This window comes from Miniopterus natalensis, chromosome 9 (assembly GCF_054644295.1).
Source record: "Miniopterus natalensis isolate mMinNat1 chromosome 9, mMinNat1.hap1, whole genome shotgun sequence".
Classification (NCBI taxonomy): domain Eukaryota; kingdom Metazoa; phylum Chordata; class Mammalia; order Chiroptera; family Miniopteridae; genus Miniopterus; species Miniopterus natalensis.
Genome location: NC_142089.1, coordinates 46,719,046 through 46,733,514, shown reverse-complemented (window position 1 = coordinate 46,733,514; position 14,469 = coordinate 46,719,046). Strand labels below are relative to the sequence as shown.

Below are 14,469 nucleotides of genomic sequence, written 5' to 3'. Positions count from 1 at the left end.
TTTGAGGTGGAAATTAAAGGAGTTTGTTATGACATTATGGACATTTATCTTAAAAGGCTGGATTATGAGATAACAATCTATACTTTTAGAGAAAGGTGAAGAGATCTAGAGAGTACAGGAAATAGGCCTTAAAATTTAAAAAATGGATTGTCTTCCTAGTATTCACCTCTTTCTATAGTACATGACATAATAATTATATCGTCATGTACTTTGCTTTTTTGTTTCGGCTACACACAAAAAAAGACTGAAAAGCAAGTTAATTTTAAGAAGATACAAATTGCCTCAAAATTCTAAATCTAAACTGAAAGAAATTAATCAGTTGGCTGCATCAAAAGCTCTATAAGATGAAACATTCCTTAAAAGTCTGGTGGAATCTAATATTTGGGTTAAATCTAAAGAGAAGTTAATACAACTGAGGAAATGATATTCAGTATATTTAATACCTCCTCTTGTCTGTTTTTCTTATATACCTGCTCCCCTTCTGCCTTTTATTGCTTCCCCCCTTTTCTTCCCTACCCTCCCAAATAATCTGCATGCCCTCTTCCTCCTCAGTGCCTTCTAGAAGTTTGCCACAAGCTTAAATTATCTAACTACTTTTAAGAATGACTGCATAAAATATTATTCATTTCAAAGACAGTGAATTAAAATGTAGCTAATGGCCAAATTCACATACTGTGGTACTCTCTTCCTAAAACAGGACAATGGGGAATATAAGTAGTCTAAAAGCACATTGAGTATATATCAAATGTAAATATTAACACTAATTTAACATTTACTCTTCCAACAGTATGTCAATCAAATTTTAACTTTTTCAATAAATCTGGCTACTAATATGTACTTAGAATGCTGGAAAAGTGTTTAATAAAGTCAAACATATTAATAAATTTGTAAGGTAAAATATACATGTTAACAAAAAATAGGGCCCTAATCAGTCTGTGAATAATTTTTTTTTTGGCCAAATTACTATGAATTCTGAAGACTACTGAATGTATACTCAAGTTCCAGATACTTAATTGTCCAAGAAAAAGTAACTTCTCTATCCAATGCCTCTGGGCTGAGATTATGTAAATAAGTCATCTAATGTGATAGACTATAGAAACAAGGTGTTTGAGAAGACAACAGCTCTTTCCAGTTACTGAACAACTGACAGTCTTCCATTTTCTTCTGTCCATTTTATGAAACAACAATGGCCTTTGGGTAAATTCTAAAATGGTAGTGTAAGCCATATGCCTATAGAAAAACAGTTCTATAAAATGTTCTCTGTGAACCAGTAACTGAGGTAAACAAATCAATATTTACTTTCTGCAGCCTTGGTTAACTCACCTAAAATGGCCAAAAATGAAAACTTGAAAAAGAGAAGAGGTTGGTGAGTAGAAAATGACACAAATGGCTATCTGGAAAATTGGGAGGGTCTGCGGTGGGGACTCCCCTTCCAGAAACGCTCTCTGCATTACGAAAGATCTATTTGTTTATTTTCACTCTTTAGAAATATAATGAATGTCAAAAAGAATATTTTAAAATTCCCAATATCATTCTAAGTAACTTCAGAAGGATTCAGTGTTAGAATTTTGAATACTAAGCAAAAAATTATTGAGACATAGGGTACTATTGCTTCAGAATAGAGTGTAAAAAACTCATGTAAGTTTCCAGACATAAAATGAAAGTTGGTTTTTTAAACTAGGATATTTATAATAACATCTTAAACCATAACTTTATAAGTATAAATAAACTTAAAACAATAATGTAAGTTTTCACAAATGACAAAAAGTATTACCTCATACTTTTTTCTCCTAAAAATCAGTCCTTTAAACAGTTCTCATTGTTAGGTAATAATAAATATTTTCTTATACAGAATACATAGAGAGCGATAATTCTAAGGTTAATATAAAGTAATTGTTAACTAAAATATAAAATTTAGCAAATATTTTGCTCCTGGGAGAAATGAATTCTAGGTTTCTCATATTAACATATAGTATTTCATTTCCATAAGATGCGACTTGTTGTTATTCTTCAGTATTTCCTGAAACTTGCTCAGCCTTGGGACAATCTGCTTCATACTGCTTTTTGAGATTACTTAAATATATTCGTAAACTGTCTGGATCCAACCGAGAGTTTCTAGCAGTTTGAACTAGCCTAGTAGCTAGATGGTACACAGCTCTCTGTCTCTCCATCTCGGGGGTACTCCTTTGGTTTTGCTGTTAATGAAAAAAATAAAAAATAAAATAAAAATAAAAAATTAAAAAATAAACATATATATATATATATATATATATATATATATATACACTAAAATATGACTACCATGACTCTTATATTAAGATTTTAGTAATTTTCTATATCTTTTCAATAGAAATGTAGAATTCAAGGGTTAACTAATCCCTTCGGATAAGTCAATTTCATCCAATTAGCAAGGAATATACCAGAAGAAATAAAGAAGTATTATTTTCTTATTTTTGAGAATAAAAGTTCTCATGAGGATTTACAACTTTATGGACAGATCCTTATAACCTTGAAAATCACCTTTCAATGAAAAAAAGAAAAGAATCTGCTAAGTAGGTCAACTATCTCAATACAATACCAAAAAGTAATAGAAAATCCACCAAAATTATGTTCTACAAACACTTTCTCATTTAAAAAGCATGGGAAAAAAGCACTGCTCATTGCTATGCAGTATTCATAATTTTAATTGTTACCCAAGAGTACCACTCTGCTATCTCCTATTTTAATTCCCCAACAGATAAACTGGTGGAAAGAATGGGTCATCAATAAACTGCTTGTCCCTCAAGGGAGTTCATACATAGAAACTGCTAGAGCATAAGAGAAAATACTGCTTGAGGGGTAAATTACAATTTAAAAATAAGGAACATAATTAGCTGCTTAAAATTATGCCTTGATTCTTAACAAATTGCTTAAGGATACCTAAGAAGTAATGTTTAAAATGGGAATTTTCTCATACTTTGGAAGACCTCTACATATTCAGTCCTTGAGTAGTAGTACTTCAGGGCTGGAAGTAGAGCTGGGAAGTTCTTCGTTCACTGCTCTGCCTGAGCTAGATAGGGGAATCAGCATTTTCAATGTTAACTGTGTATACAAAGTCTTAGTGAGTTTCCTTTTACTAAGGGAAATAAAATCCCTCGACTCTTTCTTAATAGCAAGCAATTCCAGATATTTTTCTACTATCACTACAGGAAAAATGAATATGATTTCATTAGTAGAATAAGATTACCGTATATTTACCCATCAGCAAATTTAATACATTGATCAGCTACCAGTTTATTTAAACAACAAATAGTTATTGAATATCCATTATCATCTATATTCTGGGCCCCAAGCCTTGCGTATATATCTATAGGAGATATAAAAATGTTTACCTGACATGACAATGAACTCAAGATCTGTCTAACAATGCAAAAGACATGTTTATAAGCAACCGATTAACATAATTATGGTAAGTCCCATAAGAGAATACAAAATGCTCAAAGGAAGAAGAGCTCACTTCCAGCTCAGGTCAAGAATAGCTTAAATATTGCCCAGCTGGTGTGGTTCAGTGGTTGAGCATTGACCCATGAACAAAGAGGTCCCCAGTTCAATTCCTGGTCAGAGCACATGCTTGAGTTTCAAGCTCGATCCCCAGTAGGGGGTGTGCAGGAGGCAGCCTATCGATCTCTCTCTCTCTCATAGATGTCTCTATGTCTCTATCCCTCTCCCTTCCCCTCTCTCTAAAATCAATAAAAACTTTTTTTGTAAAAAAAAAGGGGGGTAAGAATAGCTTAAATATGATAGGGTATTTGGAATGAATCTTGATAGAAGAGCCTAGAAGGAAGGGCATTCTGGACAAAGAAAACACCTAAAGCAAACACATTAAAAGCATGGTACAGTTATATAATCTTATTAGCCAATGTCCCCCCAATAAATGTAATTTTAAAATATGAATAAATAAATAAATAAATAAATAAATAAATAAATATAAATAAATAAAGCAAGCAAGCATGGTACACAATCAGGCTAAAACAATGAAATGACAAGTAATTCAATGGGGCAGAAATGTAGGTTATATAGTTAAGTAATGCTGTGTAAGGTTGCAGTAGTAAGCATAAGGAAATTATAAAGCAGCAGTTAACAAACTTCAGTGTGTTTAAGAATCATCTGAAAGAAAAAATGAACAAACAAATTCATAGACACAGACAACAGAAGGTAGTTACCAGAGGGGAGGGGGGAAGGAGAAAAGGGAGAATGAAGACGGTAAAGGGCGTCAAATATATGGTGATGGATGGACACTAGACTTGGTGCAGAGAGCACACAATGCAATACACAGATGATGTATTATAGAATTGTACATTTGAAACATATACAGTATTACTAACCAGTGTCACCCCAATAGATTTAATTTAAAAAGAATCATCTAAAGACTGGTTAAAAATGTACATTCCTGAACCACAGGAGACCCCTGAAAATCTACGATGTAGTACCCAATATTCCAGGCAATTCTAATGTAGGTAATTCTAAGACTATATTTTAAGAAGTTATGATAGAAGACTTTTAACACTAGGCTAAGAAGTTATACTTTTATTTGGTAAGAAACGGTTTAAAGTTTCTGAGCATGAAAACAACATGATAAGAGCTACTTTAGGAGACAGTCTGGAAGTATGTAGGATGGGCTGGAAAAGAGAGAACCTACTACATAGTCCTAATGAGAGGTGATTAAGAAGAAGGACTCATAGATGACTCTGATGGGCCAATGGAAGATTTGAAAATGATGAGATGAGATTTTACAGAAGATGATAAATTTAATTTTAGACCTATTAAAGAATATAAACATAAATTAAGATTTCAATAAACATGGAGAAAATACAGGGTAGGGAAAAAGTAGCTTTACTGTGCCATTGTGGCATTCTTTTGAGTTAATAAAGCCATTGTAATATTCATAACCTGCATATCTTTTTCCATACTCACAACTATAAACCTACTTTTGCTCCACCTGTATATAGATTCAGAGTAAAAAAGAAATGAAAATGGAAGCTGAGAAGAGGGTGAGATCACCAAGAATACAGAGTTTTAAACAGACAGGGTAAAATCTTAGAAATACTTCTATTTAATAAGTGGAATGATAAAAAGCACTGATGATAAAGAAAAGAAGTAATCGAAGAGGGAAGAGAAGAAAACTATCCAGGGGAAAACAATTCCACCGTAGCCAACACAGGAAAAAAATTATGAAAAGGAAGAATGGTAGTGTTGAATGCCACAGAGAGACCAGGAAAGAGAAGTGCAAAAGGCCATAGATTTCATTACTTGGTATTTAAGAGGAAACTTTCAGTAGAGCGATGACAAGAAGATCCAGTTTGCAAGTGAGAAATGAAAGAAACAAGTATAGAGTATTCTTGAGAAGTTAGCAGTAAAAAGAAGAGAAATATAGTTTGAGAAGTAAGGTTAAAAAAGAGATTCCTTAGGGAAAAAACTAAGCATATTCATAAAGAAAGAAAAGCCAGTCTAAAAAACACTAAGGATCCAAAGAGGAGAAAGGAAACTGATTAAGTAACATCTTAATGAAGTTGGAAAGAAGGTAGAAGAGTTAACTTAAATAGGTTGAAAGATAATCTCTTCTTTTGAGATAAGAGGGAACAAAAATGGGTAAAAAAGGAAATTCCAAAATATAATTTTTTAAGGGGAACAGGTTCAAGAACTCATCAAGATCACCTTAAGTCTCAAAAAAAGTACAGGAGGTGAATTCTGTGTGGAGAGGGAGGTTATTGAGGGCTTAGGAAGAATAGAAGTATTTTGAAAGAGTTACTGTGAAGAAACCATACTGATCAATAAAAAGGGAAGGAAAAAACTAGTAAAATACTCAACTAAGTTAAAATATATGCATTTGTAGTGGAAAATATTAGCCTGTCTTGAGTATATTTTGAGCATCATTTGGAAAGCCAAAGCCTAGAACACTATTAAAATAGGTGCCCATAATTGAAGTGGTACTTCAGAAGTAGAGCACTGACAAAATTACTGATGAAGGGATTCAAATGGGGTTAATTAGGAAAGTAAAGTCATAAAGGCAGTCTATTACCTCAAAAGACTGAAGGAATGCAATAAAAGTTGGAGGCAGGTTAAAAAAGTATGAAAGACATAGGAAACCACTATTACTGAAGAAAATTTTGTACTGCTCCTAGCTCAGTTTACTGAACACGCTAGATTCTTAAAACAATTAAAAAATATTTCCAAATTTTGGATCAACAGATGTGAATTGTGTTGGAGCTACTGCTTCCTAGCAAATAGCTTAACCTCTGTGAACCTCAGCTGTAAAAATTTGAGTTAAAATAATACCTTTATTTTTATCTTTTAGTAGACAGACCTAACTGCTTCATGAAGAGTTATGAGGCTTACATATGATGATAGAAGAACTTTAAAAACTATAAAAAAGATTTGAAAATTTTGTGCATACAGTTTTTACGTTTAATGCTTAGTTTACATAGATTTATTTTCTCATCATAAAGTTAACGTAGCAGTAAGTGTTGTAGAAACTGAACTGGGAAAGGTTGTAATGAACCAAACCAAAAAATTTTTGAGAAGTAAAAAACTATTTTAAATATTTTAATTATTAATATGAATAATTATATATTTAAATCCAAGGCCATTGTAAACATGTACACTAGAAGCATTTTCTTGAATTTGAAAAACAATTACTATTGCTAAAAAGTTTCTTACCAAAATTTGTCTGGTAATTTGAGTTGTGATTTCTTTAGCATCCAAGACAATTGATGGTGGGAGTGATGACACCTCTGCAGCTTTTAATCCTAAAATTATAAACAATGGGGCTTCAATATTATTATTACTGGTATCATTGTTTCCTTGTAACCAGCATTAATCTTTTCTTCACAGATTTAAACTTCCCTTCTCAGACACTTCTTACTACTTGAAAATTCTCAAAATTAGTTTTCAAAAACTCAACTTACTAATTATAAGATTTAATTACGTATTCAAGGCATAGTAGACAAATTAGATCAATTATCTCTCAAGATACCTCTGAGATACAGGAAAATATGTTATGGAAAGGAAAAGAGGTAATTAGAAAATTGAATAATAGTAATAACATTGACCAACTACAAAAGCAGTTGGTTAACAGGTCAAAGTATATATAAGTTTTGCAAGGGAAGAGAAAGTTTAGTCACAGAGATGACCGTACAGCTGAATATTCCTCTATCTAGAAGATCAATGAGAGGGGAATTTCTCAGAAGATATAACAGTAGGTGATTACTCTTCATGCAAATTCAAAGTACCAACTAGTAGTCTCATGTTCTCAGAGCTTAATTTTATTGTATAAATGCCATATATGCTTTCTACTGTGTGCTAACAATTTATTTTATTTATTCTTTAGAATAATAGAAGCACACTAACTTTTACTCAGAAGTTAGTAATTGCTAGGCACTATACTTAGTTCATATTTGATAATTCATTTAATCTTCACAAGCCCACATATATGGAAGATTATCCCCATTTAACAGATGAAATTGAGGCTTATAAAGATAAACATCTGATAGAAATTAAGCTATCTATTTGATTTCCTATTTCAAATGGCCAAAAAAAAAAGTGCTTCCCTTCCCCCCTTACAAGGGTCACATTTATAGCTAAAATAATTTTTGGAGCTTTATATGTATACGTCAATTGAAAATTCTCTGAAACCATGAGATTTCACACATGTTAAAAACAATGTAGATAGGAAATATGTAACCAAGTTTATGAATAGCATATGCTTTGGTAATATACCCCATTTTAAGACTTTAGATTTAATGATCAAGTTCCCAACTTCTGAAAAACAGAGAAAGAACCCTGTCACCTAAAGAGCATGTAAGAAATACATAATTTTCAATTCATTATATAACTTGCAAATATAAACTAAACTACATTTTTCTAAGGATAGATACTAATACTTCTGGGGCCTTGAGGTGTTATAATTCTACATAGCTACTGGTTAATATAAGTTTAAAAATAAGCTTAAAATATATTAGTTTGACATAGAAAACAGTCTTAGAGCATATAAGCTCTCAAAAAAATGAGAAAGTTACTTAGACTGACAGCCAAGTAAAGGGGAAAAGAAATTTTCTCTTATGAGAATATGTAGTTTCAGTACATAGATATAATTTCTACATGTAATACCATAATTCTTTTCTTCTGTGAATCCTTTAGAAAGTTTGTAGGTATACAAGATTGTGTCTTTATTCCTTGAGATATTCTTTACATGTTGAACTTCAAAATGCATGTTTTCTACATTAGGATACAGGACATCTATATGGCATAGTTCCAAGAAATGTGTGGCAAACAGTGTGAATGCCTAGAATATAGAATAATGAATTTCAATACTTTTTAAATGAATGAGAAAATTCTATTTTAACTACTTAAACATAAAATTTAGTTCAGTTTTCCAAGTAGCTTAGCAGAATGTAGAAATAAAACTAATAATTTTAAGGCTAACATGGTCAATTCATTTTTAAATGTTTTAAAAGTTTATATTCAATGAAGAATATGTTTATACATACACAATTATGTTACATATGGGAAAGGGAACAAGTCCAAAAGTGGAATCCTAGAAAAAAGTCTGAAGATATTGAAAAAAATGAAGCTTATCAGAAATAAACCTATTAGGTAATCTTTTTTTTTTTTTTAAATATATCTTTATTGATTTCAGAGAGAATGAGGGAGAGGAAGAGAGAGATAGAAACATCAATGATGAGAGAGTCATTGATCGGCTGCCTCCTGCATGTCCCCAACTGGGGATTGAGCCCGCAAGCCGGGCATGTGCCCTGACCAGGAATCGAACCATGATCTCCTGGATCCTAGGTCGATGCTCAACCGCTGAGCCACGTCTGGCCAGGCAAGGAATCATTTATTAGAGAAGCAATCCACAAACAAAATCATAACATTTCCCTCAAATTAAAAAAAAATACTTTAAAAGCATCTTCTCTCCATGTAAGTAGTTTCTGAACAATGGAATCAATGGATTGTATTAGGTACTTGAAATTGCAAAGCTTTTTAAGTTTTTATATTTGCATTATATTTGGGTTAGGTATTTATAGGGGAAAAAAGGACTGAGAAAATTACTTAGGACAATGATTCTCAAACTTTAGTAATTCCTTGGGGAGCTTGTTAAATATGCAAATTCTCGGTACTTATCCCCCTGAAATTCTCAATCAGAAGCTGTAACAAGGGTCCCTAGGAAACTGTATTTTCCCTTAATACTTTAGGTGATTTTGATCGAGGTAGTTCAAGTGTCTTATGACCAGACCATGGTTTCTTACCCAGAGTTACTAAAGCAGATAGGAATTTGAATAGTTGACTATATTTTAAGATATTACCAGTGAGAAAATAAATAGGTTATCAGTGGAGAATTAAAATATTAAGACATTAAAAAGAAAATGTTTGACTGGCAAATGGTTATCCACTGTGGAATGAGGGTGGCAAGGGAAGGAGTAATTTTGTATATGACAGAAAAATGAAAAATACCAACTATCTACTGACCAAATCCAAGGGGAATGTAAATAACCAAATTTATAAAGCAACAGGAAAATATTTAGAAACCCAATAAACTATTTAGAAGTTAGGGACCATGTTCATAATAAAATAATGTCCTCAAAATTTATATATCAAACCAATGTATTATGGTAACTTTGTAAACTCTTTATATTCAGGTTAATTCAATATAACAATTATTTGGGGCCTATATATTGCAAGGATTGTGCTTGGCAGTAAAATTCTAGGTTTGAAAAATAATAACTAACTTTAAGTTCCTTAAATGTAAGTAGCAATAATTACAATTTTATTAAATTTTTATAGTAAAAAAAAATTGTTATGAACATAATATTTGTGTGTCCCCCATTCAAATGTTGAAATCATAACCCCTGTGTGATGGTATTAGGATGAGGGGCCTTTGATTAGGTCATGAGGATGGAGCCCTCATGAATGGGATTAGTGCTCGTATAAAACAGACCCCAGAGAGCTCTCTTGTCCTCTCTGCTATGCGAGGATACAATGAGAAGTCAGCAGACTGCAGCCTGGAAGAGGATCCTTACCAGAATTCAACCATACTGGAAGTCTGGTCTTAGACTTCCGGCCTCCAGAATTATGAGAAGTAAATTTCTGTTTATAAGCCACCCAGTCTATAGTATTGTGTTATTGCAGTCCAAACTAAGACAGCTATTCAAAAGGATTACTAAAAGCATTATTCTCAGCTATTAAACCTCAGAAATGGATATTGTATTAGTCAGGGGTCTCTCAAGAAACAGAACCAAAAGGAGATATATATATCTCCTACTATATGTGTATATATGTATATGTATACATATATATAAAGATTGATTGATTTAAAGGAATTAATGATTCCTTTAAACCATGATTTAAAGGAATTAGTTCTTGTAATTATGGAGGCTCACAAATTCCAAGATCTACTACAGTAAGCAAGCTAGAGATCCAGGAGAGCTAATGGGGTGGTTCTTATATAAAGGCAGACATGCTCAAGGCCCATAAAAAGCCAATGTTTCAGTTCAAGTCTGAAGGTGGAAAAGAACTAATGTCCTGGTTTAAAGGAAGACAGGCAGGAATAATTCCCTCTTGCTCCTGAGAGGGTCGGCTTTTTTGCTCTATTCAGGCCTCCAACTGGGCCCCACTCAAAACTGATTGAGTGGGGCCCACCAACATTAGGGAAGGCAATATGCTTTACTTATTCTATAAGTTCAAATACTAATCTCATCCAAAAGCACCCTCACAGATATATCCAGAATAATGTTTGAGCAAATGTCTGGGTACTCCATAGCACAGTCAAGTTGATACATAAAATTAACCATCACAATAATATTGTATGTCAATTATAATTGAAAAATAAATTTTTAAAAAAGAGAGGGGCAGAGGGAGAATCTTTAAAGGATATCTAAAAGATATGTTAACCAGTCACAATTGGTGTGTCTTGTCTAGATCTGATTCAAACAAAAAATTATAAAAATTCATTTATTAAACAATTAAAATTTGAACACCACTTGTATAATTGATGATATTAAGATATATTATTACTCTCTTTTTAGTGTGAAAAAAAATCAACCATCAGAGAAGTTCAACCGTTGCTAATCTGGCATCTGTATACATCTCTTAAAACCATACTTATTCTCCAAATAAAGACAACAAGTTCATACTTCTGCCTAATATGAAACAGCTATCCTATCATATAAAGTTAACAATACTTAAAGAAACTATGATATAAAGTCAATGCATGTTTATTACATGGTAAGAAAATAAGAGAGGGAAGAAAACAAAGATACACACAAGCATAGAAAAATAAAAGAGAAATACCCATTACTCATGAGTATTACTATCCTTATCCACAACTAGTCACATGGTCATAGCTAGTATTTAAAATTGCCTTCTTTCACTCTCCATTTCATATTCCCTTTGACTTCAGTAAGCACCTCAGCTGGTCATGGTTCTTTAGCGGAGTGGCCGAAACCCTCATTACTGAAGGCTCTGGACCATTAGTAGTCATGCCTGGATTGGGTTGCTCTAGATAACTGACCATAATCACAAGGCATGGTAATACTACAAGACACCTTAAGGGACCTCCTATATTCCAAACGTAGTCTTTCTTACCTTCATTGTGGAGCAGTAATCCAATTTCCCTTTGACAGGACCAATAACTACAGCCAACATAGTAATTCTCTTCTACACTTGTTGATTCAGAGGTATGAAGACCCAAAGTGGCCAGGAGGCAGTCTTAACTTCCAGCTGAAAGGAATCATTGTTATGTCTCTTGGCAGAAGCAAGTTCTCTCTTTGGAACTAAGATCTCTAGGCCAGCAGAGCATGAAATCATGGGAATAGGAAGCAAATATTTTGCTAATGGGGCACTAAGGGTAATAGTAAGTGGTGCTACTCTCACTTCTTGATTCCTAGGCCCATGAAACTTATACAGTGGTATCTCAGTTTTCAACTGTCTCTGTCGATGAACATTTCGGTTTACAAATGCCATAAACCCAGGAGTAAATGCTTCAGTTTCGAACACGCCTTGGAATTCGAACATGCCACACGGCTTCAGCTAGTGCAAGATCCTGAGGCCTAGCTGTCGGCCGTTGAGCCCTTGGTTTTCAGATGTTTCAGAATTCGAATTGTCTTCCAGAATGGATTACATTAGAAAACTGAGATACCACTGTATATGGGAGAAATAGCATCATATATTAGACAATGACTCAGTGCATACACAGGTTTCTGGAGAACCTTGCTATAGCCCCACAAGATATTGCCACCTAGCTGGCACTGAAAATGAGTCTTCAAAAGGTCATTTCACTGTTCTATCAAGGCAGCGGCTGGGGAACATGATAAGACCAGTGAATTCCATGAACACAGGCCCATTGCTGCACTTCATTTGCAAGGAAGTGAGTTCTTGATCAAAAACAATTCTGTGTGGACTACCACAATGGTGGATAAAGCATTCTATTAAATTCAAGGGTGGTAGTTTGGACAGAATATATTCAAAGAAGGCAAATCTGTATCTAGAGTAATTACCTACTCCAATAAGAACAAATTGCTGCCCCTTTCATGATGGAAGTGGTCCAATGTAATCCACCTGCCACCAGGCAGCTGGCTGATCACCTTTGGGAATGGTGTCATATTAAAGGCTCAGTGTTGGTCTCTGATGCTGACAAACTGGGCACTCAGTAGTGGCTCTAGTCAGATTGGCCATGGTGAGTGGAAATCTATGTTGCTGAGTCCACGTATAACCTCTATCCATGCCACCACAGCCACTGTGTTCCTGAGTCCATTGGGCAATGACAGGAGTGGCTGGTGAAAGAGGCTGACTGGTATCCACAGAACAGACCATCCTAACCACTAGATTATTAAAATCTTCCTCTGCTGAGCCACATTTTGGTTGAGTATTCTCATAGAACACAAATTATCTTCACATTTTTTTCCTATAAGAGAGATTTATCCACGTACCTCTTCCCAAAATTTCCTTGTCACCAATTTTCTAAGCATGTTACTTCCAAGTCCCAGCCAGACCATTGGCCACAGTGCATAGACTGGTATATAATCACACATCTGGCCATTTCATGTTCCAAGCAAAATGAACAAGTAGGTACTCTGCTTGAAATTCTGCCCACTCAGACAATTTCCCTTCACCACTGTCCTTCAGGGATGTCCCAGAAAAGGGAAGTAGTTCTGCACCTGTCCACTTTCCAGTGGCACCTGAATATTGTGCAACACCATCTGTAAACCAGAACAGTCTTCTCTTCCTCTGTCAATGGATCATAGGGGATTCTCCATGAGGTGCAGGCTGAGAGAAAAAGCAATGTAGCAGATGTGGGGACCATGAGCATTTAGGCCATTTCTTCATGTAACTTACTTATACCTTCAGCACTGACTTAGGCTTGATCACCCATAATCACTTCCATTTGATAATGGAGTGCTGCTATGCACACCCAACTTTATGGCTGGTGGGTTAGATAATACCCAGTTCATGATGGGCAGTTCAGGTTGCATAATAACTTGGTGGCCCATGGCTAATCATTCAATCTCTACTAAGGCACAGTAGCAGGCCAAGAGTTGTTTTCCAAAAGTAGAGTAGTTATCCACAAAGGATGATAGGGCTTACTCCAAAACCCTAATGCCCTGTGCTATAATCAACCTACAAGGCCCTGCCAAAGGTTCCAAACAGCATCTCCATCTGCCATTAATACTTCAAGCACAATTGGCACTGCTTGGTCATGCAGCCTAAGTAGCAGAGCAACTTGCACAGCTGAACCTCTTGTAGAGCCTTCTTTTGTTTTGGGCCCTACTCAAAACTAACAGTTTTCAGGTCACCTGGTGAATGAGCCAGAGTAACACATCCAAATAAGGACTACGTTGCCTCTAAAATTCAAAGGACAATTGTCTCTTTTACAGCTGGAGGGTCTGAATGTAAAAACTTATGCTTCACTTCAACATGGGGATATCTTAACATGTCTATATGACTGGATTCTAGAAATTTCACTGAGATAAAAGGCCCCTGTACTTTTGTCACATTTATTTCCCCCATCTAACACACAGGTGTCTTACCAATAAATCTAGAGTACTTGCTACTTCTTGCTTACTAGATCCAGTCACCATAATGTTATCAATTAATGGACCAGTTTAGTATGTTGTGGCAGGTTAAGTGATCAAGGTCCTTGCAAACTAAATTATGACATAGAGTTAGAGTTGATATACCCATGAAGTTGGAGATGTATTGCTGATATTGCCAGCTAAAAGCAATCTGCTTCTGGTGGTCTTGATTGACAGGTATAAAGAAAAAAAGCACTGGCTAGACCAATTAGCTGCATACAAGGTATCAGGGGATGTTTTAATTTGCTCAAGCAATGAAACCTCATCTGATACAGCAGCTGCAATTACAGCCACCACACAGTTAAGGTGACAATAATCCACTGTCATTCTTCAAGATCCATCTGTCTTCTGCACAGACCAAATA

At 34.5% G+C, this 14,469-nt stretch overlaps 1 protein-coding gene across 1 annotated transcript in view; it reads right to left on the bottom strand.

Moving 5' to 3' along the window:
* Nucleotides 1-2,003: 2,003 nt before the first annotated feature.
* The window catches only part of MSH4 (mutS homolog 4), a 52,708-nt gene continuing 40,242 nt past the window's right edge, over nt 2,004-14,469 (bottom strand). The window contains exons 18-20 of the mRNA XM_016216766.2: nt 8,146-8,320; nt 6,697-6,785; nt 2,004-2,195 (exon numbers count right to left, since the gene is read on the bottom strand). Coding sequence (XP_016072252.2) covers nt 2,004-2,195; nt 6,697-6,785; nt 8,146-8,320 — 456 coding nt within the window. The remainder of the gene's footprint in view (nt 2,196-6,696; nt 6,786-8,145; nt 8,321-14,469) is intronic.